This window comes from Accipiter gentilis, chromosome 5 (assembly GCF_929443795.1).
Source record: "Accipiter gentilis chromosome 5, bAccGen1.1, whole genome shotgun sequence".
Taxonomy (NCBI): domain Eukaryota; kingdom Metazoa; phylum Chordata; class Aves; order Accipitriformes; family Accipitridae; genus Astur; species Astur gentilis.
In genome coordinates this window covers 44,840,755-44,867,165 of record NC_064884.1, presented here as the reverse complement: position 1 = coordinate 44,867,165, position 26,411 = coordinate 44,840,755, and the positions used below count along the sequence as shown (strand labels likewise).

The 26,411-nt window shown below is 55.4% G+C and overlaps 2 protein-coding genes across 3 annotated transcripts; one reads left to right on the top strand and one right to left on the bottom strand.

Annotated features, from left to right (window-relative positions):
• Window positions 1-6,149: 6,149 nt before the first annotated feature.
• Window positions 6,150-17,292, bottom strand: CBX1 (chromobox 1). The gene is made up of 5 exons (XM_049799998.1): window positions 17,130-17,292; window positions 8,742-8,917; window positions 8,022-8,199; window positions 7,187-7,281; window positions 6,150-6,510 (listed from the first exon to the last, which is right to left on the bottom strand). The coding sequence occupies exons 2-5, from the start codon at window positions 8,879-8,881 to the stop codon at window positions 6,366-6,368; spliced, it is 558 nt and encodes a 185-aa protein (XP_049655955.1). The 5' UTR covers window positions 8,882-8,917; window positions 17,130-17,292; the 3' UTR covers window positions 6,150-6,365.
• A 358-nt stretch (window positions 17,293-17,650) lies between these two features.
• SNX11 (sorting nexin 11) lies at window positions 17,651-26,055 on the top strand. 2 transcript variants are annotated; one of them, XM_049799994.1, is made up of 7 exons: window positions 17,651-17,755; window positions 21,817-21,865; window positions 22,166-22,252; window positions 22,617-22,717; window positions 22,976-23,074; window positions 23,259-23,471; window positions 24,941-26,054. In XM_049799994.1, exons 2-7 carry the CDS (start codon window positions 21,845-21,847, stop codon window positions 25,080-25,082), a joined length of 663 nt encoding a protein of 220 aa, XP_049655951.1. In that variant the 5' UTR covers window positions 17,651-17,755; window positions 21,817-21,844; the 3' UTR covers window positions 25,083-26,054. The 2 variants fall into 2 exon arrangements, with proteins under 2 accessions (XP_049655951.1, XP_049655952.1); XM_049799995.1 differs by lacking the exon at window positions 17,651-17,755 and adding an exon at window positions 17,782-17,853 and having other exon boundaries at window positions 24,941-26,055.
• Window positions 26,056-26,411: the final 356 nt, after the last annotated feature.

Genomic DNA, 26,411 nt, shown 5'->3' with positions numbered 1-26,411 from the left:
CTGGGACGCTGAGACGGCACACGCAGCAGCCTGCATGCAAACGCTGTCTTCTCCCACTGACTGGCTGGGGAACTGCTTGGGGAGGAAGGTGGGGAGGGTCGTTGGGCCCCTGGCGGCTCCCCCCCTTCCCCGGTTGGCGTACAGCACAAGGGGAGCGGAAGGTCCCCACCCCAGGCCGTGGGCTTGTCACTTATAGAAATTAGACAGCTGTTAGGATTCCTGTTTCTTAACTGCGCTTTGATTTTTAGGGCTTCAGCCCTGTTTTTCCCTATAGGGTCTAGAGTGCTTGTGTTGAGTAAAAGGGAGAAGCCCAAACGTTCAAAGCTGCTAAATGTTCTCTTTGCCATAAAGATTCAGTGTAACCGTGTGATCACATTATAGGATTCTCTTCTGTCCCTAGGTGTTGGTCTGACTTCCTTTGTTTTCAGGAGGGGGGTGGGGGTAGTGCCTTGATCACTGTCGGTCTCCGCCACGGAGACGATCCTAGAAGCTGTATTTACAATATAGCACAGCTGGGAGTGTACTGACTTTACCAGCAACTGAAAAAGCTTAAAAATGGCTTTTCCTAGCCAGTCCTGTGCATGTGATACGGGGTGAGGGCGGCGCGTTGGAGGGAAGACTCGGGGTGGTAACTCAAGGGAAGGAAACCTGGTAATGCCGGAGGGAGGCCTGGAGCTGCTGAGAGGGAAGATGTCTGGTCATAGGCACGTTTTCCGGGCTATGGGAAAAGTAGTTGGATCTCGGAGCGCATTGTGGGGTGTCCGGTGGGTTCGCTGCGGCCCTGAACAGCGCGAGACGGACTCGCCGAGACCCCGGCAGGCTCTCCCATCCTGGAGTCCTGAGATTCAACAGCTTTACTTACGCATGAGACGAAGCACAAGTGGTGGAGATGTGGGTGTGGGGAGGTTGGAAGGGAGCCCTGCGTGTATGTTTTAAATTATTTTCCTCTTAGAAACTTTATTTTAATGATCTGTGACCTGTCAGGGAAAGAAGAGAGATTGTGTGAGCACAGGACAAAAATAAAACGGCTTATTCACTGTACAAGCATTTGTTTCATGGATTTTTTTTTTATTTTTGTAAAAGATTAAGCGTGTCGGGGAAACAAAACAGCCTCCTCTTGTGGGTCCTTCTCACCCAACGGTAGCTCCTGGCTCTCTTCTGCTGTGCTGAGCTCAGAACAGGTCTGGTTTGCCTCCAGCAATGGTCTGGGGAGGGAGTCGCTGTCATCCCAGCCTGCAGGTAACAGCCTTGGAGGGGAGGAAAATGAAAGGCTCCTCGCTTGTGGGAAACAGTCAGCTCTGGCTTAGCCGCTTTTTTCCTTGCTTCACAACAGTATCTTCTTAAAGAAAGCTGAGGAAAAGTGTGTTTCTAGTTAAATGTGCAGCTGCGTGGTGCAAGTGGTGTGTCCCTCGGCCAAAGCCACCAAAGCTGCTGTAGTTCAAAGGCCGGGGCCCAGCTGGGTGCAGCGTGTGGCCGCGGGTCAGAGCTGCCTTGGCACAGCCTGATCCCTCTCCTTGGCGTTTCGACTCCTGGAGCTGGAGCGCGGTGTCCTGCTTTCCTGTTGGGTGAGCAAATGGCATCGGCGCAGCTCGAAACCTCCCTTCCCTCTTGCAGCTCCAGCCAGCCCTGCTGCTGTTACACAAGCCCCACCTTCCCCACAGGTTTCAGCTGTAGCGTTGGTTACGGAGCCAAAGTTTATTCAATCATGAATGTATTTATATCAGGCTCTGCAGGCCAGCTCCTGTCCTGTCCCCCTCCCTGCAGGATGAGGCCCAGGCAGGCCCAGGAGGAGCAAGGAGACCAAGCCCTTCATTTCTGTGTCTGGAGGAATATGCCTTTCCAGCACCTGGGTCTTGCCATGGACCCGCCGGAGGGGCATCGCTGACCCCTCGGCTCAGCTTTTCCCTGCGCCGTGGCCGTCCCCACCTCGCTGCCTGTTTGGGCTGCTGCTGGTGGGAAGGTCTGGCTGCAAGCTGGTGGGCAGCTGCCAGGCTGGTGGTGGCTCCAGCCCCTGGTTTTGCAGCTCCGTTCCCCAGGCAGAGCTCGGTTTGTGTCCAGCTGGGCTCAAGGGCAGGCCCTGACTTTGCTGCTGTTTTCCGTGAAGGGTTTTGTGCTGCCGGGGTGCAGGCAAGAACCCAGGCCCTGCAGAAGATGACATGCGCAGCTCCGATGAGTGAACTGGGGATGGAAAACTGCTCCTGGGAACTGCTGATGCACCAGCGAGAGACTGGGCTGGCGCTGAATCGGTGCACTTGGAAGTAGCATTTTGGGATGCCTTCCTGGTGGCTCAGCATCAAATCATCTCTATATATCTTTTAGTTATAGCCGCCTTTCTGTAAGACTTTAATACCCACCACCTTATTGGCACTGCTGCTTGTAGGCGCTGTGTTTTTCTCAACTGGCGTCATTATTACGTAGCAGTTCCTGCACCCCTACACTGAGTACGCAATAGAGCCTATCACTAAAAGCCAGGACATCTGCGTGAGATGCTGCTGTGAGGGCCTCAAAGCCTTCCGTCCACCAGCCTTGGCCAGATACAACCAGAAAACCAAGTAGAAAGCGCGCTGCCGGCCCCGCTCTGCTCCCCGATGGTCTTCTACCGGGGTTCCCTGTGGGGCAAATGTCATTTCCCTGGAGACTAAACCCTCTCCTTATGGGACTGGGAGTTTGTCTACTCCTGCTCCCAGAGTTGAGCCCAAGCCAGCTCTACGCATGGCAACAGCGCAGCCAAGGGGAACGTGAAGCATTAAAATACACACTCTGAGGTGCTTCCTGTCTCTCTTCCTGGGCTCTAGGGTATTTATTTCAGATATTCCTTCAGGGGCTGTTTTAGAACGTAATACCGGCTCGCAAAAAAAAAAACCTGCAAGGATTTCCCCCACCCTGGTGATGCTCTGAGAAGGTTACAGCCCACCCCGTGGGGTCCAGAGAACACGTGGACACAGGAGGGGAAGATGCACTGCTCTACCCAAGTTCTAGTCTCCCTTTGCTGCCTGCCCCCCACCACAGAACAGGACCTTTTACTTCGTGTCTCCGCTCCTACACCCACACACGTCCTTGCTCATGCACAAACATACCAGCAAACCCCCATCTCCCTGTCAGGGAGGCTCCAGGTGAGGAAAGCGCCGTTCCCCAGCCTCCAGTACGGCTTCAGAGCAAGCAAGCCCAAGCTAAGAACAAGCCTGACAAAATCCATTCAGCTCTGGCTCCCTGCCCGTGCCCGTCACATCCCGTGCGGGGCAGCTGGGCACCGGCCTTTTGCAGGTAGCGAGGAGGGGCAGGAGCTTAACCAGCTCTGCACCTCCACTGCTGTCACTCGCATGTCATGCCATGCGCTGTCAGAGGCGCAGGCTGCCTGCCAGCCCGTAATCAGGTGAAGTGCAGACCTTTCATTTTCCGAAGCAGGAAGCACTTAGCCACCAGCGGGGCCTCGTGCCTCTGATCTCGGTGAGAGCCGTGGCTCAGCGGCCCTTTGAACCAGTGTCCGGCTGCCGCCCGAGCCCTCAGCGTGGCAGTCAGGCAGCTTCACGCACTTGCTTTCCCGGGACAGACCCTGGTTTCTGCCAGCCTCTGCTGCGGTGCGGGGGGACAAAGAAACTGCCTCTGCCTCTGCCTTGCCCCGCTTCTGGCAGCCCAGGGCAGCAGTGAGCTCCAGGAAGACACCCTCATCATCACCCGCACATCTCTGAGCCGGTTACGAGGGCTGGAAGACTATGTTCCCGTGCCTCGGTTTCTTGAGAGGTGACCCATCCTGCTTACAGAGTGCCACAGCCAGAGACAACCGGTACCCAGAGATCTGGTGCCTGCCGGCAGCTCACACGGGAGCCCCACGTACTCGGTGCGGCCACAGTCCCACCCCCAGGATGGAGCAACGTGCATCTTCCAGCTACCTGCTGCGATCGATCGCCCCAGAGCCTCCCTAGGGAACCGCAGCCTTCTTACGTTCAATTAAGTGGACGTTACCCCTTCCATCTCTAGTGATTAATACAGGTTTAATTGCTGCTTCTGCTGGCTGCTGGGGCAGGGCAGATATTTCACCGTCCCGCTGGGTATAGGCTGTGCTGTTGCAAATAACCTGGTTTTCAACTGGCTGCGTAGTTTTGCAGCCCTGAGTGCCAGCGAGGGGCTGGTGGAGCCCCCGTTCAGCCCTGAACATCGCACAAAACCTCCCTGCCTCGCCCTGCTCCATCCTGCGCTCTGCAAACACCAGAAACCTCTGAGCCAGGAACCACAGTCCTCCTCCCAGGAACGCTTCGGCCCACTCTGCTGTCCACAGAACTGCGTGGAGTGTCAGCTGGGCTGAGCAGAGGAGGACAGGTCTATTCTCCATGCACAGGAGCCTGTGGCCTCCAGCAAGACCGTATCAGGAATAAAGCGAGGCGATCTCCACCTTCAGCCAAACAGTCACCAGAACCATTGCCAGAGCTTTAAAAACCCATCCGTAAATGCAAAGCGACAAAGTCTGCTCAATGTTCAGATGAGAATTGAAGTAAAGGTCACTTACCCCACCTCTGGTGCCGGATCCTGGCTAGGAACACACGCAGCGCACGCTCCCTGCTCAAGCAGCATCTTGCTACATCAAACGAGGTCCCAAATCACAGCTAGTCCTCTTGTCTCCAGGGGCGAGACTCGACTCAGGCCTCTAGACACTAACCTCTACGACACCTCTTCTCCAGATGGAAGTCAACATAAATCAGAACCCGCTGTCAGCTGCTCCAAAGCTCCTGCTGCTGTCGACACCCAGATCGGAGCCACCGGCTAACCTGGGCTGCATCAGAGCTAACCTTGCTCAGAGAGAACCACAACCGCCGGCTAACTTCCCTCCGTGACCTGCTCTACACCTCGTCACTCATCTCATGGACAAAGAGCTGGAGGAAGGAGCAAGGTAGAGAAGAAAAAGATCATGATTATAAATCTAAAATTTTATTGAGACAAAAAACTGACAGAGCTTGGTATGAAGTTAAAATCCAAACACGTACTTTACATTTAAACAACGTTTTCACAGAAACCTAAACACATGCTTTTAAAAAAAGGTTTGTACAATGCAAGTCTAGATACATACCACCCTACAAGGAGGTGCCAGGAGTCTGGTGGGGCTCATGACTCCAGACATTAAATAGTTCAATATTTGTAATAAATCTGATTAAAAAAAACCCAAAAATGTCAGAAGATTCAGGGTAACACATCCAGCTCCAGCACTAACGTCTGGCTTCCTACAAACAATCACTTGTTATGGGAGAATATGGAATTGATTTTTTTCTTGTGCTGCTGTTGATTTCCTCTCCCTCCCACAACTAAAGGGTTCCCAGTGCTGCAGGCTGGACAGTCAAATTAAGGTGAGTAAAGGTACAAGTAGTCAGAAGTCTCTCTCCCCCCAATTTTGAGAAATAGCACCTTGTAACGGAAAAAAGGGTAGAAAGGCTTTTAAAGGGTTAAAATCCATTCCTGCCCCGCACCCCACCCTCCCACATACAATGCATGTGTCAGTAACTGGCAGTTCTGCTTCAGGACAATACGAATCACAAGTTTGCATTTTCACAAGTCTCCCCTCATCCCCCCCTACCCCCCCTTAAAAATTGCTCGCAGGGTTTTGAGGATCTTGGCTCCAGAGATTTGGACATTCACAGTTTCAGTCTCATGTCAGTGTCCCTGTCTCCTTAGTCCTGTCATCAATACTGGGCTCTCCCCTCCCCCCTTTTTTTTCCTTTTCTGAATTCAGGTTCTAAAAAAGATCTGGAAATGATCTGGAACATTGTCACCAGACCTCATCTCCCTCCCCCCGCAATGAAACAAGAGACCAATTTCCCCACATCCCTCCCCCCAGCCCCCCAAACCAATACACCAGTAAATAGCAAAAGAAAAAAAAAAACAAACAAAACCTACACACATGCTACGCCGTAAAAATGCAGAGTTAACACTATTGGGAAGAAGGCTGTGGGTTGCTGAGATGGTCTTTGAAGAATAAGCAGTATCCATCTGCACTCCCTTTCCCCAGCCCACCCTCACCAGTGATAGTCCTTCATGGAAGGGGCTTTGCTTCCTCTCCCACAAGCTGCAAAATAGACAGCCTCGAAACAAACACCCCAATTTCCCCCCCAACTCTCCCAGTAGCCCCCTGCCCTTCCCTCCCCCCCCTCCCCTCCCCCCCCCAAATTGAGCCGGGCTGGTTTGAATCCGTACACAGCATGAAGCTGCATAAAGCAGTTGAGCAGCTGCAGGGCACAGAAACCATACTGGTCTCTTCAAAGGGCATCTTCTCCAGCCATCTCTACGCTCCCAACCGAGCAGAGCTGCGTTCTCTCCCTCTTGCTCAAACCCACAGTTCAGATCTTTATACAAAGGCTGGCCAGAGCGGGTGCCAGGGGTTAGTTCTTGTCCTCTTTCTTGTCATCGTCCTCTGAGGGGTAGGAATGCCATGTCAACCTCTCCTCATAGAACGAGATGACCACCTGGGGGCACTTGATGTTGGCTTCCTTGGCGGGGACCAGGTCGGCCTCGTCGGAGTTCTTCCTACAGGCCAGAGCAGAGGTGCAAGTTAGGGGGCTGCGGAGGGGAGGCGGAAGAAGTGGAGACCGGAGAAAAATCAAGAAGCAGCAGATAAATGGAGTCCCTGAGGCGCTTGGGGGATCCAAGCGACCCCTTCCCGAGTGGCTCTGGAGCAGGGAGAAGCAGCACTTGAGCCCAGGAAAAAATCAGGCATGAGTTCAGCTCTGTGTTGTCGGGGATGGGGAGAAAAGCCAAATCAAAGCTGCAGCCCTGCCCCCAGCCACTCCGTACTTCTGAAACGGTGCAAAAGCAAATGGCTCTCACACCTACGCCTGACTGGTTTGGCTCCCACCTGTGCCAGCGACAAGCCCTGTGTCACTACAGCCGAAGGGGACGCGGTCATCGTCACGGCTCTCCTCTGGGTGCAGCCTTCCGAAACTGCAGCCCGCGCCATGACACCATGCCCCTCTCTCTCCCCAAGCTCGCGCCTGCTGCGGGGGGACATCTTAAGAGCCACACAATCCCAAGGGCCCTACCTGCTCGTTTCACATCCACGTTAGCCTCAGCGCAGAGGGTCACCTCAGGCAGCAGCGCCATCGCGAGAGATTTCATGCCAGGTAGCAGGGACTCCCCAGGCGCAGGTCCTTCCCTCTCTGGCACAGAATAAGTGAAGAAGTGACAGACACAAAGACACACTCACCACTTCATCAGGAACATGAGCTCCCCGCTGGAATCCGTGGCACCAATGATTCGCTCTGGCTCAAATCCTCGGGCAAAGCCTCGCGGTTTCTCCGACTGAAAAGAGACAAGTTTCCACTTGGAGCATCACCAGGGTGACAGCCACAGCCCTGTTTCTGGTCACCAGGACACACTGGTGGCTGTTCAGAAAGGCTCTGCGTATCAGGTGCTCGAGCTATAATGACGAAGGCCAGCGGGGAACTGAGAAGACCACTCAGGTGTAAACCCACTGCACGGAGGTGACCTCCTGCTGGGCCCTGGGCAGCACGGCAGAATGCCCTGCAGGCGATCTGATTTCCAAGGCCATGCTGGTCAAACTGTTGTGCTGGCCAAGATTCAGCAGCTCCTGGGATGAAAACCAGACTGCAGAGCCTTTAACTGTCCCTTTTCACAAGCAGCTATTGAGCACCCTGAGCAGGAGGCTCTCCGCTCCACCTTGTTCCCCCTCCTCAAGGGGCAACAGGCAACTCCTGCCTCCTGTTTCACCCCTTCTGCGGCTCTTCAGAAGAAGCTGGGGCTCCGTACCCTTTTGGTTCAAGAACTGGCCTTTCGATTTAGTGCTAGTACTGGCTCAGCATTCACCAAGAGGCCTAGCTTAGACAACAGCTCACGCCTCCTTCCAAAAGCTACAGCTTTTCAAAAGCACTTCAGCTGTGTCTTGCTGAAGTGCAATAGTTTCCCTTCCCTGCAGCAGAACAGTTTGACTGAGGTTTTGGAGAAATGGCTGCTCTAGCTACTAGACACCATGCCAAATGCAGGGATAGGGAGGTGAGCACAGAAACCCCACCCTGCCTCACCTCTTCCTTCTTCTTCTTTGGTTTGCTCTCCTCCCCTTTGTCCTCCGAGTCAGACTCTGCTTTGCGCTTGCTTCCCTCAGATTTCTCGCTCTCATGTGCAGTTTTCTGGGACTGAAGGAACTCCGCAATGAGGTCTGGGCAGTCAAGATTCTCTTCTGGCTCCCATGTGTTATCTTCACTGCAATCAAAGACAACAGCTTAGTTTTACATAGGGGCAGCTTGCTGCAGCTTTCTCTCCCTCGAAAAGTCCTGGACACCAGGTCATGCGGAGATGCTGAGAGAAGCAGCTGCCTCGATGCAGGTGTCCTCACCCCATGAAGCAGGACCCTGCCCTGATCCAGGCAGGGATGCAAGAGGGCAGGGCAGTTATTTGCTTTCTTGGGAGAGAAATGCAATTCATTTTATCTGGCTGCTTGTTTCACACCAGGTTTAAGTGGGGGAAGCCCCACCAGGGTACTACACAGCCTGTTTGCAACACAGAAACGGGACTTTCTCACCTAGGCTGTGCTCTCGTCGCCCTGATTAGAGCTCGAGGCATTTAGCAGTGCTGTTTTTATCATTACGGCTGTCCTTGGCCTGTTAGCTCCATTTTAGAGACAAGGAGAGGCACAGGGAGACTGAGCTACCTGCCCGGAGGCTTTGGGAGCCAAAGGCAGAAGAGATGCTTGTACCAGAGCAGCCCAGCACCCACCCCGCAGCAGCAGGCAGGGAGGCACTTACTCTGAGAAGCCTTTCCACTTCAGCAGGTATTCCACTTTGCCCTTTACCACTCGCCGATCCAGGACCTTCTCCACCACATACTCCTCCTCCTCTTCCTCTAAGACCTCTTCCACTTTCTTCTTGTTCTGTTTTTTTCCCATTGTGCTGGCCAGTTTTTCAGCTTACGGGCGACGCTGCTAAAAGAGGAGAGAGAACCACAGGTTTGTGTCAAGGTCAGGTTTACCAAACATACTGGATATGCACAGGCAAAGCACAGCGCAGGAATGCTGCTTTGGAGAAAACAGGCACATCCAAAGTAGGTAACACACAAAGAGATGGGCCAGGATGGTCCTGCCAGTTGAAAAGGCAAACAGGAATCTCCAGCAGGAGCTGCTGCATTTACACAATGCCTTTTTGACGCACAGCTTTGGCCTTTTTGTCTCCCCAGCACCTTATTTATTTCACCAGTTCCATCAAGACTCTGCCTGATTCCACCCATACTTTGTCCTTGTTTTCAGCATACAATGTCTTGACCTCATTGCTCCCATGTGTTACCCACCGACCTCCAGAAATGAAGCTGCATCCTATGTCAGCTGCTCCACACCTTGTCATTCCTCTGCCAAGTCCCTCATGCCCCCCCCCCCCAACCTGTTCTCTCCCCTTCCCTCATCTCACTGGCCTGCCCTTCAGCTAAGTTCAACCCTGCCCTGAGCTGCAGAAAGCACTTGCAGAGCTGTACAGCGGCAGGAGGGAGACTGTACACTGCTGTACACACTGAAAGTTAATAAATAGTTAATCCAAGTTAAATACAAGTCACAGTCCCTGATACCAAGCTCCCCATGTTCATTTCCTTGCTGGTTCATGGATGTGCACTCTGGGATATTTATCTAACTCACCAACCCAGAAAATGTTTTTTTTCTCCTTATCTTCCAGAGCTGTTCAGACAGTCAAAAATTCCTGCATAGTATCCAGTCCTTGCTGGGAAGCGGCAGAAGTGATGCAGAGCTAGGAGAACTCTCTGGCCCAACACAGCCCAAGGCTACCAGCTGTAAATGCTGCAGCACACAGGTAACGTGTGACGGGGCAGCCCTCGGCGTAGCTCTCTGCTTTCCGCTCGCGGAGGGGGGGACTGCAGAGGAGAGGCAGCCCTGCCAACACGCCGGGCGCTTCCCCCAGGCTGAAACGAAACACCTCAGAGAGCCAAAAACCACAGAGAGGCCCCGCTTCCCTGCTGAAACCCAGCTCGGACCAGTAAGAACACCGCAGCCCAGCAGACCCAGGGTCAGCCTCTTCCCACTGCTGCTGGGGATGGCCGTGCGCCTCGTCCCTGCCCTGTGTCCCTGCTGTTGGGCAGGTGGTTCTGCTAAAAACACCCCTGGCCCTTGCAAATGCTCTCCAGCCACTTTGTGGCTGCTACCAGTTACACCGACAGGTCCCAGCCCCGCAGCCAAGATCCTGAGCCACCACACAGCCCCGCAAGGGAAGGCACCAACAAAGCATCTGCTCCTGTGAGAAGGTGGCACTGGAAGGGTTTTTTCTTTAGGTTTAAGGAAAACACAGAGCCCTCTAGTACCTTGACCTCATCATCAGCCTCTGCTCCAAAGAAGTCTGCGCAGCCAGCCGAGCACGCTGAACAAGTTGCACTGATTTAGATTGACCAAAGGGTCAGGAGGTTTCAAATCTCCCCATCTGTTATCTCCGATAAGCAGCTACGCCATCACGGAAAGCCACTAGCAAAGCTGGCAACGAGACCCAGACTGCCTGAAACCAACTCTGTACCTCAGCCTCCCAAAACCCCACCCTGCTGAACAGCTGCCCAGGGAGCTTTCACAGCCTAAGCGCCGAGGAACACGACTTCTCTTTTATTCCAGTAAAATACATATTTTCTGCCAAGCAAAATGACTGGTGAGCAGGTCAAACATTACCTGCCCGGAAACTTCCGTTTTGCCACTCAGGTTACCATGAATCTTCTAGAATAAATTTCAGCTGGCAAAATCTGTGCAAACTGGGGCTGGTTTATACGGCAAAACAAAAATCCTGCAGATTTACACTGGTTGAAGGCGATGTCAGAGTTCAGCAACAGTCTCAGCTCTCAGGGTACAGCTGGATGAGCTCTCTTGTGCATAAGATGCTGCTGAGCTGAGTGATCAGCTGCCATTAGAGTATCCTTCAAAGGGGAAGTCTTAAAAACAGGCCTCACAGAGCTCAGAAGACGTACTGCCAGTTCAGACCAGCAGAAGCCACAGCAGAGAAGATGGCAGGGAGCACAGCTGAGCCAGCACCCTCCAGACCACCCTGTCTCCGCTGCTATCTCCAGACAGGGCTCGAGGGTAGCTGAGGAGAGCAGAAGAGCACAGAGGGAGAAAGCAGCAATTCTCTGCTTGGCAGGCACTGGACCAATGTGTTTGTACTTTGGACCCCGCTACTGTACTGCTGCTTTCAACCTGATCCTGGTGTACGAGCTGTGCCAGCGCCTGAGCTCTTGCCTCAGCAGGGCCATCAGCCTCCAACCGTGCTTGCTGCCAGACAGACATCTTCCCTTTACACCCCACCCCTGCATGCACCAGCCACAAGGCGACCACAGCCTCCTCACTTGATGGCAATGTTGGGGTAGAAGGAGGAATGGACACCTTCCCCCTGCCACGGCACTCAGAGCTGGGGCTGCTCATGAACCAAGCAGAGGACCAGCAATAAAGGCCCGGCCAAAGTGTTTGCTAGAATCTAGGGGTGCTTGGTGGTCACTGAGCAAGCTGGGAAGTCCCAGACCCTGGCCTCTGCATCGCAAGCCTTTTCCTCCTTCTGCTCGTGTTCAGCACTAGGTATGTCCCCTGCCTTTCTTTTCACTAGCGGTCTCAGAAGAGGGCTCGGCCCCTGAACGGGCTGCAGAGCAGACAGGGACAAGGGAAGAGCTTGTTCTGCTACTGCACATGCTGCACTGTGCTCACACGGCTCCAGTGTCCACCAAAGGTGAAAACTAAACCCACTCTAAGTGTTAAATGAAGTGAGAAGTTCTCTGCCCTGTATGGATCAGCAGCTGAGGTGGTAGTAGGGATATTCCCGCAGACAGGCAGTACTTTCCCCCATGGATCCTTTATTCAATGCCAGAGGACACCCAGCCCCCCAAGGATGAAGTTCTATCACCCTATTCAATGGGGGCAAAAACCCAACCACCTGGAAACAGCTCACTAAAACAGAGCTGTACAAGAACATCCATCAGAGAAGCTTTTCCCTCCTCAACTCCTGGGCTGAAATACACTGACAGCATCTTTAATCAGATGCCAGACGGAGGCAAACCCGAAGCAGAGGCTCCCCGTTGCCTGCAGACTCACCAAGGAGGAGGCCAGGCTGCCTGGCACCGCCTCAGCTGGTGTGCAATACAACAATGTAAAGCCTGCAACCCACCGCCAGCATCTAATCCCCGAACAGGAGCCAGCACTGCAGCGGGAAGCTAAGAGATCGTGTTTCACTCTTGAATTCTTCAGGCAGTTCTTTCCTCCTGCGCAGGACAGCCTTCCTCCTCTCCATCCTCCTCCTCTAGCACCGCATGGCCATCAGAGAAAGGGGCCAGAGCAAAGCATGCCACGGCAGAGGAGATTCCCAAGAAGGTGCCATCGCTCCTCCGGCTACTACCAGCAAATAAATTCCAAGACAACCTGGAGGGGCTAGATCTTGGGCTTCCCCTCTCTCAGCAGGGACTTCTGTTCAGCTGCAGCCAAAAGGACTTTATTCGAAAGCGCTGTGGTTATTGCTTGGAGATGGACTTGTTTTTAAGGCACCTAACGATGCTCAGCTGGATCACCAGGCCACTTGAGCAGCTTCCTAAGGCGGCAACTGGATGAAAGAGTCTAATGGCAGAGTCTGGCCAAGATGAGCTCAGAGGGGAGTTGCTACAACTAGAGGTGGTGAGTAGGACAGGTAGGTGTGGAAAGGGAAATAGAGAGAGGCAACAGAGCAATGAGAGCAATGCAACACTGCGGATCCATCGTTTTATTGTGGTAAGTGCTGGGCAGAGAAAATGCCAATCCAAGGCCAGGAGCAGTTTGAGAAAAAGCTTGCCAAGGGGAGAGACAAATACACCAAAGGGCTGCAGCAACCATATCTTAAGCGTACGGCAGGCAGCAACCTCTCCAAAGTCCCCAGACACTCAGGGACCGTTCCTTTCAACAGATGTTTCCCTGTTTCTGCTAGAGGCATTTACACCACAAAGTGCCAGTGTCACCCCCTTGCACGGGCCTGCTCTGCCTCTGTGGGTTCTCAAGATGTCTGCTCCCACGCAGGCACAGGGCTGGCACCCAGCTGCCTGCTGACAAGCCGTCCCCTCGGCATTTGTCCCTGTAGCAGGGGCAATGTCTGGTTTTGCCTCCAGAGCCTTCAAGCCAGAAAGGTGCTCTGGGCAGATAAGGCCAAGCTGTAATTCACAGCGTCTGCTGCTAAAGACAGTACAGATTTTAGTGTTCGAGCCAGCAGCACAGAGACAAGCTGCTGCACAGGCCCCTCGCTGCACTGCAGTCAAAAACACAGCTTGAGTGTGAGAAAGGGACTTCAGCCCCCTGGGGGGGGGTACAAACCCAACTCGTGGCTTTATCTGCGAAGCATCTGAGCTGCTCCCCACACCCTCTTCCTCCACGTCAGGAATGCCTCTGTGGAACAGAGTGCTCGACAAAGATTTCAGCCTTCTGTGACCGGGAACATCCAAACCCTCCAATTTTAGTTATTAAAAACAAACCACAGCCACCCAAAGTACTGACTGGTTTCTAGTCTCTGGAGGAAGGGGGAGAGGCTGAACAATCCCCGTCTACTTGGACACGCAGCGCAAGGAAGACTTACCCTGTGCTCTACTCCCTCATCTCCAGAGCTTTCAAATAAACACATTTCACTCACACCAAGTTCCTGTGCACAGAGGTGCAGAACGAAGCCATTTCATTTTGCCTGGGCATTTTTGGGAAGGGCAGACAACTCCTATTACATTTACATGAACAGTCTCATGTCTATAGAATCTGGAGCTAGATGACTCCTGCCTGAGAGAGACTTCATCAGTAGTACGTTTCCTAAAATTCAGCTTCAGTTTTCTACACTTAATGTGTGAAAAAAGTTGGCTTACACCAAAAAATATGATTTCAAGACGGACTCAGGATGGGCCTATGCCAGATCTTTCCATTTTCATTCGCTGCTTCTTACCTAACACTCAAGGCAAAGCTGAAATCCTTTGTGAAGAAGAAAGCAGAACAGAGAGACACCAAAAGCATAACTTCTTGGTCTGCAGCTAAGAGGAAAAGGATCCAGGACGCACCTAAGCCACTTGAAAAGAGTTCAGACTCCAGTAGAAGGCCATGAAGAAAGAGACCCAGCACAAAGGTGTGTACAAAAGCCTGCATTACTGGGGCAGGAGCAGACAGAGGAGCAAGAGCTAGCATTGACAGCATGTCATCACAGTAGATCAGAGTGAAGCACACGCTGGTAGCATGAGATCTCCTGGAGAACGGCATCCAGGTAGTGAAACCACTACCAGACAAATACAAATTCACTCAGCCCCGCTGTTTGGGACCAGCTAAATCTTTGGAAGATCGCGAAGCTCTACCTGATACCATTCCATGATGCCTGGTGCTAATCTTTTCAGTAGAAAGTTTAACAAAGGAAAGGAAGACCAGACTACAAAGAAAAATGTGGAGACCCAGAGGTTTAATTTGCATACAGACTAGTTCCATTAGCTGCATCTTAAAGGATTAACAGTTCAGCTCAGCTTTAATGAGTTTTAAACTTAAAACATTTCCTCCTCCTGCCTTTCTCAAACTTGGCTGGGATCACTCATCTCTTTAAAGACTTATGAGCACGCCAAGTTTATTCCACACGCGCCAGGGAAAGGCAGCAGGCATCTTTCTTTTGAAGTGGGAACAAGCATGTTAAGTCTTCCACTCTCCAGAACCTGAAAACAGCAGAAAACATTTCTGGAAAGTTTGAGTGAAAGCTCAAGCCTTTGAGCAGAGACCAAACTAAAGAAAAGCCACAACCTTCAAGCTCAGCCACATCATTTCCAGTTAAATTCACAATCCATGAGAGAATGCACCTCTGGATTTAAGAGAAACACACATGCAGCAGTAGGAACGTTACCTCCCTGCTGAAAAAAGAGAACCTGAGGTAAGAAATCCCATCATGCAGACAGGAATTTTGTAATGTGAAGGTGGACACAACTTCTGAACTCTTTAGATCAGATAAACACTCATGGAGTCAGAGCAGGGATTTAACGTTCTTCTTCCTTTTGTAGAAAGACGAGAAAACATTGTCCAAAGTGCTGCAGGACTCCCAGCTTTCCAGTGGCCCCCCAACAACGCTCCCCCTCCCTCTCCACGAGCAAACCCAGGCCCCTATAGCACCTTCCTCTGCTGGCCTTCATCCCTAGGGACAGTGACTGCATCTGGGGGCATTTCCCCCAGCAGCCCCACGCCCAGGAGCTGCCTGCAGGCACTCGCAGGCCCTTCACCTGGTTATTTCTGCATTTCATTGGCATTGGGCAGTGGGGTTAGAGCAGCCACATCTGTTTCTCATCGTTTTCACTACGAGGATCTCAAACACTAATAGGAAAGCGTGCCTGGGTCACAAACCCTATGGGGACTGTTGACTCCAAACATACCCATTGCAAACACCTTCCTCTCTCAAAAGCACAAGGGATTTTTGTTGGGTTTTTTTCTAAAGTTAATAAAATCTTTCACAGATAGAGCCTGTAATTATTCAGCCAGAAAGCCCTTTTATACTTTGATCTCTCGGTTTTATAGGGACAACATATGAGCTTGCCGCTTCCAAACTGATCAACCCAATGCCAAGAGCACTGCCCCACCTCTGGGATCCTCACACCCAGCCCCCCGTCTCCAACACTCCCCACCCAAACTCAGGCCACTTTCCAGTCCCTGCCATCTCCTCCATGCCACGCGGGAGTGGGTCAGCTTCACAGCACAACCCCGAGCCAAATGCCGCTGCCACCCTCTCGGCCAGCCCCTGCACTCTCGGGGCAGTTCCCCATCTGCCACTTCCTCGACAAAGCTTCACCGCCTCCTTGTCCAGAGATACAAATCCCATTTTGGCTCCATCACCTTCCCTTTCCAGAAGTCCTACTCTTCCCCCAAATGCTTTGCAACTCGTATTCCAAGTGCAGCTCGACTTCCCCAGCTCTGAAACCTCCTCTTTTGACAAAGGAGCCGGAGAAAGCCAGCTCTGCTGGGGAGCTGTCCCGACACCCAGCCCGCACTGCAGGTGAGCAGGGCCTCGACCCAAACACAGCTCCTGCTGCATCTCCCGCCTCCCCTTCCCCAGTGCATCCCTGCTTCCAAGCCCGCCAGCCACAACCTCCCTTTTCCTCCACCTCCTGCCAGCCTTGCACCGAGGTCTCTCCCCCAGCCCCAAGGCCCCACGTCCCCCCAGCTCACTCCCCAACAGCTCTCCTCCCCCTGGCCCCCTGGGATCGGCTGCCGTCCCACTCCCTGCCCTCCTACAGCCTGCTGAGCCGCTTCCCGCTCATTCTCCCCGCCAAAAGTTGACACTCATCCCCTCCTTGCTCTCACAGCAGCCAAGCCTGAATCCCCCTCCTTCCCCAGCCTCCCCCTTTCCCTGAAGCTCTCCCCCTAAGAAACACCCCCTTCCCTTCCCCTCACCCCAGGGGCTCCATCAATGTTTTCTTAAAGCACCATCCCATCCCAATGCCACCTCGATCCCCCCAGAGCAGGGACCCTGCTCCAGCCTCTCCCCTCCCACCAGACAATTCCACCCCACAGCCCCTGCCTCAGCCCAGCACCCCCCCCCCCCCCCCATTTCCCCAGACCCCCTGCAGCAGCCCCTTGTTCTCTCCTCAGGCACCAGCCCCCTCCCAGCACCCCAAGGCACATCTTTCGCCTCTGTCCAAAGGCACCCCCCGCACCTCTCCCCCCCACCCCTCAGAGCCTCCCTCACCTCTTCCTCTCCCTCACGGACCCTCCAGGCCCAGCTTTGTCCCCGGCCCAGCCCCTCTTCGCTCCCAGACTCGGCCGCCCCCCGCCCCCGGAGGGGCACAGCCCTGCCAGCACATCCCCCTCCCCCAGCACCCCCACTAACGCTTCTCCCAGCGCCCCCAAACACCCCCCTTCCACTAACACCCCCTCTCCTATCACCCCCAAACCCTCCCCCCTCCCAGCACCCCAATCCCCCCCCACCAACACGCCTTACCCCAAACACTCCCCCCACCCCCTCCCCAGCACCCCCCCTCCCCGCAACCGCCATCTCAGCACCCTAAACACCATCTCCCTCGCCAACCCCCCTCCCAGTAACGCCCAGTTCCTCCCCACCATCGGTCTCCCCCCCCCCCCCCCCCCAACACCCCCCTCCGCTCCGCTCCGCCCCTCCCCCCCCCCCCCATCCGCGGCCCCACCCGCGGCCCCCACTCACCTTACACAGCCCCGCCAACGGTTCACCGAGGGGAAGGGGCCTAGCGGGGTACGGGGACGGGCGGGCGGGGCGGGTCGGTTGGCACCGTTGGGCCTGGCCGTTCTCCGTCCGCCTCCCTCGAACAAAAGAGCCCGGCCAACCCCACTACCCGCCGCCGCGCACTGCGCCTGCGCCGCGACCCGCGCCCGCCCAGCTCCGCCGCGGGGTACCCTGGGAAGCGTAGTCCGCCACTGCTCTGAGGGGGACATTGGGAGTCGTAGTCCTCCGCCTTTTCCCACCCTCCCCCTCCCCGGCCGCCGCCGCCGCGGTGTACAGTGGGAGCTGTAGTCCCCCGGCTCCTTCACCGCCCACCCGGGAGAGACTTTTTCCCCACCCCCCCCGTTAGGTTGAAGCTCGCCGCTTCGGTGTGGATCGCAGCGCGGCGTGGCGTGGCCCGGGCCCCTCGGGGAGGCCGCCCGTTGCTGAAGGCCGCAGGCCGCGCCCCGCCGCCTGAGGGGTGGACTACAACTCCCAGCATGCCCCGCGCCGGAAGGGAAAGAAGCGGGGGGGAAGAAGAAAGCACCGCCCCCGCTATAAGGCCGCCGCGTCGCCGCGCCGCTTAAAGGGGCCGCAGCCTGCTGGAGGAGGTGAGGGGGGGGGGGGGGGGGCGGGCTCTGAGGGAGGGGTAGGCCCGGGGTGAGGCTCTACCGACGGCGGTGGGCTTAGGGATCTGCTGGGCCCCGCGGTAGGTAGTCCCCGGTCCTTACCGGGGGATCCTTGGCCCGCTCGGGGCGGTGGGGCAGGGCCTGGGTCTGGCCGGTGCCGGGGCGGCGGGTCTGGGCCTCACCCCCTGCCGCGGCCTTTCCCGGCGGGGTTGGGCTGAGGCGGCGGTTGACCAAATCAGCCTCCTTACAGCGGTATCGAGCCCCGAGAACCGTGGCCGGCTGCTGCGGGACAGGGCCGGAGCTGTGGAGCGGGTAGAGCGGTGCCGGGGCCCAGCCCCAGCTCCGTTCTCATGGGGGGGGGGGTGGCTGGGCTGATATGAGTGTGGTCAAGCGTCTGGGGTTTGTGTTGAAATGCTGTGGTGTTGGGCTGGTTGGGGACATCCCCTTCCAGTGTCCGTACCTTGTGTTGAAATGCTGTGGCGTTGGGCTGGTTGGGGACATCCCCTTCCAGTGGGCAATGGTGGACTAAGTGGGGGGTGTCCCGATTTGGGATGGGGAGCGCTTTCTTTCCCGTGTGGGAAAAGAACCTCAGAAAACCTGCTTTGGTGTCCGTTGCGGACAGCTCTGTCCAAGCGTGACAAGCAAAAGCAGAAACAAATGGGACTCGGTCCCTTTTTTCCTGCTGTGGAGCTCCTCTGTGAGGCTTTCTTCAAAACTCGAGAGACTCTTGTGTGGCTGGATGTCGCCTGGAGCAGTGCTGGGCTTGAGCGGATGGATGTGAAGCCTCGGCCAGCCTGGAGCTGGGGAGGGAATGGAGCTGGGGGAGGGAGCTCCAAGCTAGACTAAACTATCACCGGTGTGTGCTACTTAGGAAAGAGTATTTGATGCAGGTCCTGCTGTTATGGAGGGTTACAGGCTGCTATTAAGGATGTGTTTGAGTCAGCAAGGAAGAAAAAAGATAGCAAACAAGAGAGAAAAAACAAACACTTTGTCAGCAGTGTGAGTACAGGGCTGGGGGTGGCAATCCACCTGGAGTCAGACCACGTCTGTGGCTCGTTAAGCACCCAGGCTGCCGTAGCCTGGGCAGGTGAAAGTCGTGAGGCTCCAGGAGCATGGGTGTGGGGTGTTTCTGTGTGGCTGCCATCTCTGGTGTCCTTCTAGCTAGAAGACATTGAAAGCGTGAGCCCTGGAAACACTGAAATGCAAATTGTAGGAAGATTAAACCAAACCCAAACCACATATCCCAGGGCCCCTTAAACTGAGGCTTTAAGCAAAAGCCCTAAAAGAGGATTTGGTGTAACTGTTTAAAGCTAACTCAGAGCTGCCTTCTCCATTGGGTTTAAGTTGATTTATCAAGTTAAGGTCAATTAACTCCCAATAAAGCGTAAATAAGATTATGTGTTTCTTGGTACAACTCTGGATCAAAGTATAAGGACGTGAATGCTTAGACTCTCTGATCTCAGTTTTCCCCGCAGCCTGTCAACCTCCTCGCTGACTGCAGAGAGCCGTCTCTGCCCCCACCCCGGCCTAGCTCTCTCTGCTCTTTGGAGCACCCTTTCAGTAGCTAGGAAATTAAATTCTTTTTCCTGGCAACCCTCTGCTGTTCCATTAGGCAATTTCTGAGTCTCTCTCTTCTCCCTCCTGCATTTTTAATCTAGGCAGGGCTGTTATGCAGAGCCAAGAGCTCTAAAAGCAACGGGACGACGGCAGCGTCCCTTGGGGAGGCCGGGGAGCATAATGGTCAAGTTCTGCTGCTGAACTGGTTCTGGCTGGGAGCCCCCAGCATGGGGGAGGATCGGAGCTCCCCCATTACCATGCTGAGCAAAGTGACTCATGTCACATTTGGCTCCTTCACTCCCTTCCTCTCCCAGGGGAAGAATCATGTGTGCTGAAGCGTGGGGTTTTTTTTTTTTGGTAGGTTCCCCTCGCCCTCCCCCTTACAGCTCAAATTGGAAACAGCAGCAGTCTGACCCAACTCCAGCAAGAGTTCAGTTACTCAGAGACATCGTGGAGCAGGCCTGGGTCTCTTGCTGTCTATCCTGAAGCTCTTCTCTGCTCTTATTAATGCATTCTGTGCTCTGCGGGTGGAATCGGATGGCTGAAGTCTTGCAGAAAGTACCTGCAAACCGGTGGAGCCAGATTTTTAAAGTGTGGTTTGTGGCTCAACCCCTCCCCTTGTCCCAGCTAAAATTAGCTTCGTCTTCAGAAGAGCTTTGCCTCACATCTGAGCGTATAAATAAAGGCTGGGTTTCCAGTGCTGCCTGACACTTGGCAGCTCTCATGGCCTAAAAGGCAAGACTCCAGGAATGGGGAACAGGTGAAGGGTTGCTTTGCCTCTGCCATCAGGCAGCTGTGTCCCTTGGGAGCCTGGGTTGTGACAGGCAAAGCTCTGCGCTGCCGGTTCATCCCAGGGCCTCCAAACCTCTTGCAAACAATCCCGCAGAGGAGGTGAAACCAGGACACGGGACATGCTTGGTCTTCCAGCTCCCCCTGATGAGTATTCCTGGTCTATTGTGCGCACAGTGCGTCTGCAGGGTGGGGAATGAACTCTGTCTCAGAGGGGTTTCGCTGTCTGGACTGTGCATTTATTGGGTGGTGGTGGGGTTATCTCGCTGTCCCCTTCCCCCCAAGCCCTGGCACTGCGTTCATGGTGTTGTTGCAGAACAGGAATTACTGCAGGAGCACGTAATGGTGGAGCAAATTAGCTGACACGGTCCAGCAGGACCTGGGAGCGCCAGAGGGATGTGGCGGAGGAAGCAGCTGGTGTGATGGGAGTGTGTGGGCAGCTCGTGGTGCAGCCGAGCTGGGAAAGCTGGGCAGCACGGGGGGCACCAGGCACCTCTGTAGCTCCCCGAGGGCCTCACCAATGCTCGTTGGCCTCCCAGCTCCCACTGGGAGAAGGGGAAGGGGGGGTTAGGGAGGGGTGCAAGAGAGAGCGGTCACAATGTGGATATAAAACCTAGCCAGGTGGGGAAATCTGGTACCGAGTTTGCTGCTTATTCAGGTGACTTGGGAAAGAGCTGGAGGGAAATGTCATATCTCTGTCTGGTGCTAATGGGAGACTTACTGAGGTGGCAGCTGGGGAATGGGTCTGATCTATGCAGGAGAAAAGCAGGTTCCTCTGGTGAGGGGCAGTGGGGTCCTGGTGTGGGCTGGCTGCTTTACCTGCTTGGATGGCCCAGCCAAGCTCATGCTGGGTAGGTAGTGAGGAGAGAGGGAGGCCTGTAGGAGAAGGAAACTGTGATAAAAGCAGGGTTTTCTCCTCTCCAGCCAAACCGGCTCCCCTGGCATTTCAGTGCAAACCTGCCCATGCAGGGAGTGGGCTGGGCTCTTCCACCCTGCCTCGCTCCTGCATTGCCAGTTCTGGCTCTGCAGGAGCAAACTGGGGACCCAGGGTCTTGGTGCTGTGCAACGAGGAGGCTGTTCCTGGCTAACAGGAGTTACGCTGGGGGAAAAGCTCTCCGGGAGCTGTGTCCAGCTCTCCCAGAGACCCAGTTATCTGCCCGGGAGCAGGGATGTGCTGTGGGAGAGGAGGGCAGGCAGCTTAGCAGGAGCAGCTGGCTGCCCTGTCCCATCCTCAGGTGCTTACAGCCTGTCTGAGCTGGGATCCCTGCTCACCTCTGTGATCCAGGGATTTCTGAGTGCTGTTCCAGAAGGCTGCAGGATCCCAGTGCCTCCCTGTAGGTAGGGGTGACCTGAAGACGAGTTGTGGAGGAAAGAGGTGCTGCAGGCTCCAGCTCTGGTCATGGTGCAGTCTCCAGCACACCCCAGTGAGAGCCCAACAGGCCATGTTGCCTCAGGAGCATATGGGAGATCCATGCTGGATGCTCTCTCCCCTGCGGACTGCTGGATTTGAATGCATCCACTTTATTTCGTTGTGGCTGAGGGGAGAGGATCAGGGAGGGCAGCTGAATGCAGATGTGGGGGCTAGAGAAGTGCCTGCTGCATGGGACAGAGGTGGGAGGTGCCTGGGGGGATGCAGAGTGCATGGGAGACCCTGATGTGTTGATCTTGTCTTACTAAATCCTTTTTTCTCTGTACAGATGTTTCCTGCTGGGCTCTGGCTCTAGGATGTTGGAGAACAGAGAGGAAGTAAGACCCTTTTTGACATGGGTTTTGTCTGTTTCTGGGTGGGGTTTGGCAGCACTGGAACCGGTGGTCTTGGCTGAGCGCTGTGTCGAGGGGTGAGAGGTGCTGAACGCTGGGCAGGGTCCATGGGGTGGAGCTGAGGGGCAACTGGTGACAGGGATGGGAGAGGCTGGAGGTGTCTGCGCTGCCCCTGGGGCAGGATGGCCGGACAAGTCGGTGTGGTCATTGGCACCTGTCCCCGGCAGCTCCTCTGAGCCCTGCGAAGGGGGTGACGCTGGCACTCAGGCAGTGTTTGTGCTGTAGGAGCTGACCACGGTGCGTGTTCAGGACCCCCGAGTGCAGAACGAAGGCTCCTGGAACTCCCATGTGGATTATAAAATCTTCCTCCATGTGAGTTGTGGCTGGGGGAGAGGGGTGAGCTGCAGAGCTCAGTCGTGCTGTACGTGAGGCTCATGAGTGGAGTTGTCCGGCCATGTGTGGCTGTGCTGAGTGGGGATGGAAGGAGCCATGAAGGGGGGAACCCTCAGCAGCCCATCCCTCCTTCTATGCTGTCTTCATGTGGGTTTGAGACACAACTTCTCCCCTGGAGCTTGCTCAGGTTTTCTAGGCACTTTAGCTCCCCCAACACTCCTCAAAACTTTGAGGGATCCCTTAGTCACAGAGCTCAGGGGTCTGTGCAGGTGAGATCCTGTCCTCCTCTGCCTTGCTGTCCCTCAATCGTGTGGATTATTTCCATGGTGGGTTTTTTTTGCAGACCAACAGCAAGGCCTTTACTGCCAAGACCTCATGTGTGCGGCGCCGCTACCGTGAATTTGTGTGGCTGAGGAGGCAGCTCCAGAAGAATGCTGGCTTGGTGTAAGCATGCCTTGTTCTCCCTCCCTTACCGCTCCTGCAGCCAGGCACTGTTTCCCATTGCCCTGGGGGACGGACATGAACTCCAAACAGATGTGGATAGAAACCCTAGACACAAACGTGGGATACCTGAGCTCCTAGGATCCAGCCCTGCACAAAGCAGGGTCCTGGCTGCTGCTGCCACGGTGTCCCCATGCCTCCTTGCTCTGTTGCTGGGGTGATCCAACCCTGAACTGCCGCCTCTCTGCTCTGTGCCTGCAGGCCTGTCCCAGAGCTGCCCGGGAAATCCACCTTCTTCGTGGGCAGCACAGATGAGTTCATCGAGAAGCGGAGACAGGGGCTGCAGCAGTTCCTGGAGAAGTGAGTAGAACATTTGAGGGCTGGATGGAGGGAGAGGACACACTGCTCCAGTCTTGCTTAGAAGATGCTGGCTGTGAGGTGGCAGTAGAGCTGCTGACGGTCACCCTGGTGCTGTGGGGCAGGGCTCAGTGTCCTCTGTGCTCCTGGCCGCCTGTCTCACTCAGCCTCCTCCCTTTGTGCACAGGGTTGTGCAGAACGTGGTCCTCCTCTCCGACAGCCGGCTGCACCTTTTCCTGCAGAGTCAGCTCTCAGTACCCGAGATAGAGGCGTGCGTGCAAGGCCAGGGCTCGCAGACAGTGACAGAAGCCATCCTGCACTATGCCATGTCCAACTGCGGCTGGGTGCAGGAGGAAGAGAGCCGCCCCACGCTGCTGCCAGGAGGGGACCTGCACAGCAGGTAATGCAGGCAGGGAAGGATGGGCCCAGGGGTGCCACCAGCGGGGCAGCCCCCAGCTCCCCTGCTGTGCCTGGAGCTGCTCTGTGCTGGCTGGAGCAGGCCTGGCTACTGGCAGTGCTGGGAGGCAGCTGGTGACTTGCTGTCTGCACCTCCCCTTGTCAGTGCTTGCAGCTTGTGTGTCTGACTACAGCCCGATTTGAAATGGTTGGTGCTTGTGCAAGGGACTTTCACCAGTAGGGAACAGCCTCTGCTGTGAAATACGAGGAGCTGCCAGGCTTTCTAGAGACCCCTGAATGTTTTTGAATTTCCCTGTCCCATCCTTACTACAGTCATTTGAGGGAATGAAGTTGAGCACGTGTTCCCCAGTCCTGCACACCGAATGGGCAGGATTCCTGGGGGTCAGGCAATAGGAGCTGGACATCTTGGGCTGTCACCAGGAGTCTCCTGTACTGCCCTCCACGCCCGGGGGGGGGGTGACCTGTCCTGGCCAAGACTTAGCTGAAAAGAGCTCGAGTCTCTCAGAACAACTTAAGCTGAGATTTACAGAGGTCTTCAGCTGCTTTCCTCCCTTAATCTCTGGGGAGTGAGGAGCCTTTGGAAGCTTTCAAAGCTCAGGCTTTCTGTGCATCTTGCCTTCGTCCTTGCAGCGTGAGTGAGTTCTGCAATTCCTCGTGCCCATCAGAGCTTCAGAGTTCTTGCTGCGAGCTGGGGAATTAATCGGGCATCTCCCTGTGGGGTGGCTGCCCCTCCTGCAGCCATTTGGAGGTTTTCTGTACCTGGGGAGGCAGCTGACCTGGTGGGAGAGGAGGGCATCCTCAATCTACCACTGCTGCAGCTCCCTGCAAGAAGCTGAACAAGCCCAGACAAACACACACCTGTGTGTTTGAGTCCTGTGGCAGGCACAGGGTCCCTGGCTGTACTTGCTGGCAGCCTGGTGTGTCTGGCAGAGATGCGTGGGGTCCCCCTGCCCCTCAAATGAGGTATTTACCTGCTAAGCAGGAGGCTGTGTCTGGCTTTCTGCACCACCCAGTGCCCATGTTTCTTCATCTTGGTTTTCAAATAGCAGGAAGAAAGAGGTGTCTGGACTCCACCGAGAGACCTGTTTTTAAATAGAGCCCTTCTGGTTTAAGGAAGGGGTTTGAGGGAGCGCAGCAGCCCAGGCTAATGGGTAGGTACCCAGGCAGCGTGGCTTCCTGCATCTCAGCTGCCAGCCCCATCTGCCTCTCGCCGGTGACAGTCTCCTCTCCTTTCCTGCTCTGGGCTTGCATGCGATGGTGAGCGGCTGCTTCTGCGGCTGAGCTGGCTGGAAGCTGAGGGCTGTGGTGGGGCTGTGCAGAGGGGAAGCAGCCTCTGCTGTGCAGAAGTGGTTGCGTCAGGGAGGCAGCGGTTGACTTGGAGACACGTGGGCACCTCGGGCCCTGCATCTTCCCCAGATCCCTTCTCTGCTCTGACCTGTTCTCTCTTTCCAGCTGTGCCGGCCTGGGAAGCCCGCAGGGTCCAAGCTGCCTAGAGACCTTCCCGTACTGGAGCGACTTCGGCATGGACGATACCCACTCGGACAGTCCTGATGAACCAGCTGAGCCCTTGGGTGGACGGCGTGAGATGCAGTAAACGGCTCTAGCGACCTCGCCTGCCTTCCCTGGGACCTGCAGCCCTTGCTGGAAGAGGGACCACTGCTGAGCTGGAGGGATGTCCAGGCTGGTGGGACTGGGGCTGTACTGGGAACATGGCCTTGTCCCGGGCTCTGCGGTGTCCAGGGCTCATGTGGTCTCTCCCTGCTGACTCTCAGCTGTCTTTGATGTCCTAGGCAGTGTGTTTGTATTGCTCTTCTCTTTGGAGAAGAGATCTAGTGGTTAGTGAAACCTGTGTTTGTTGTTCCCATGGCCTTTGCTCTCTGACTGGAGCAGTAGCAGGGCTTAGTTAGGTGGCAGTGCCAGCAAGGCTCTGTGGTTTTGGCATGTCCCTGGCCCCGGGTGGGGTGGGATACGCTGGCTCAGGACCAGCATGATGGAGGAAGGCTTTCCTTGGTGGAGCCGCAGGCTGGGAGCAGGGGCTGGCCACTGCTCAGCGAGTCTCTTCAGTTTTGTCTCGTGTTCCCCTCCGTGCTGCAGGCAGGGGAGGCTGCATTTCCTTGATAACGGCCGTGCTGTGCAGCTCCTGGGGAGGGTGGTCTCAGCTGTGTGGAGCCAGAGCTCACATGTGGGGTGCAGATACCGTATCCACACCTGGGGCCTTCTGGCACAACTTGCTCCGCAGGTTGCCTGCAGCTGGGACAGAGATGAGCTTCCCCCGGGTGCATGGGGCAGGGGAATGAGTTGGTGGGGAGGTGGGGGGGGGGGGGGGCAGTTTGTCTCCTCTGCCCTTTTGAGGGGTGCCCCTTTGAGATGGGCTCCTTCCTCATGCACCGATTGCCGTGCACAGGGGGCAATGGGGGTCTTGCAGCCAGGATCTAGTTTGCTCAGAAAAAAGGAGCATGTAGCTGCCTTGGAGTCGGTGTCCGGCAGTGCTTGGGCTCTGGCTACTCTTGATGCCTCTCCCTGTGCTCTCCTGCACCTTTTCCTCCCACCCTTCAGCACTGGTGAAGGCAGAGCCGACGTGCTCTGACTTGAAATAAAAATGAAGTAGAAGAGACTTACTGGTTGCTGGCAATGTCTGTCCTCACTGCGTGGGTGGAGGGAGCTGAGCTGAGGCCGAGCTAATTGCAGATAGATGGCTTTAGGGAAAAAAGGGGGTTATTGCACCTCTCACCACGGGGCTGGAGCTGCTGAAACCATCGGGGCTGACTCTGCCCTGCGCAGCAGAGAGGTCCCTGGGGCCAGCATGGGATGCTGGGGTGAGCCCCAGGGTGCTGGCACAGGACAGGCAGGGCTGAGGGGTCCCACCTTGGCCCTGAAGCGGGTTTTGTGGTGCCAGGCCTGGCTGCGGAGGGGGTCTCGGCCC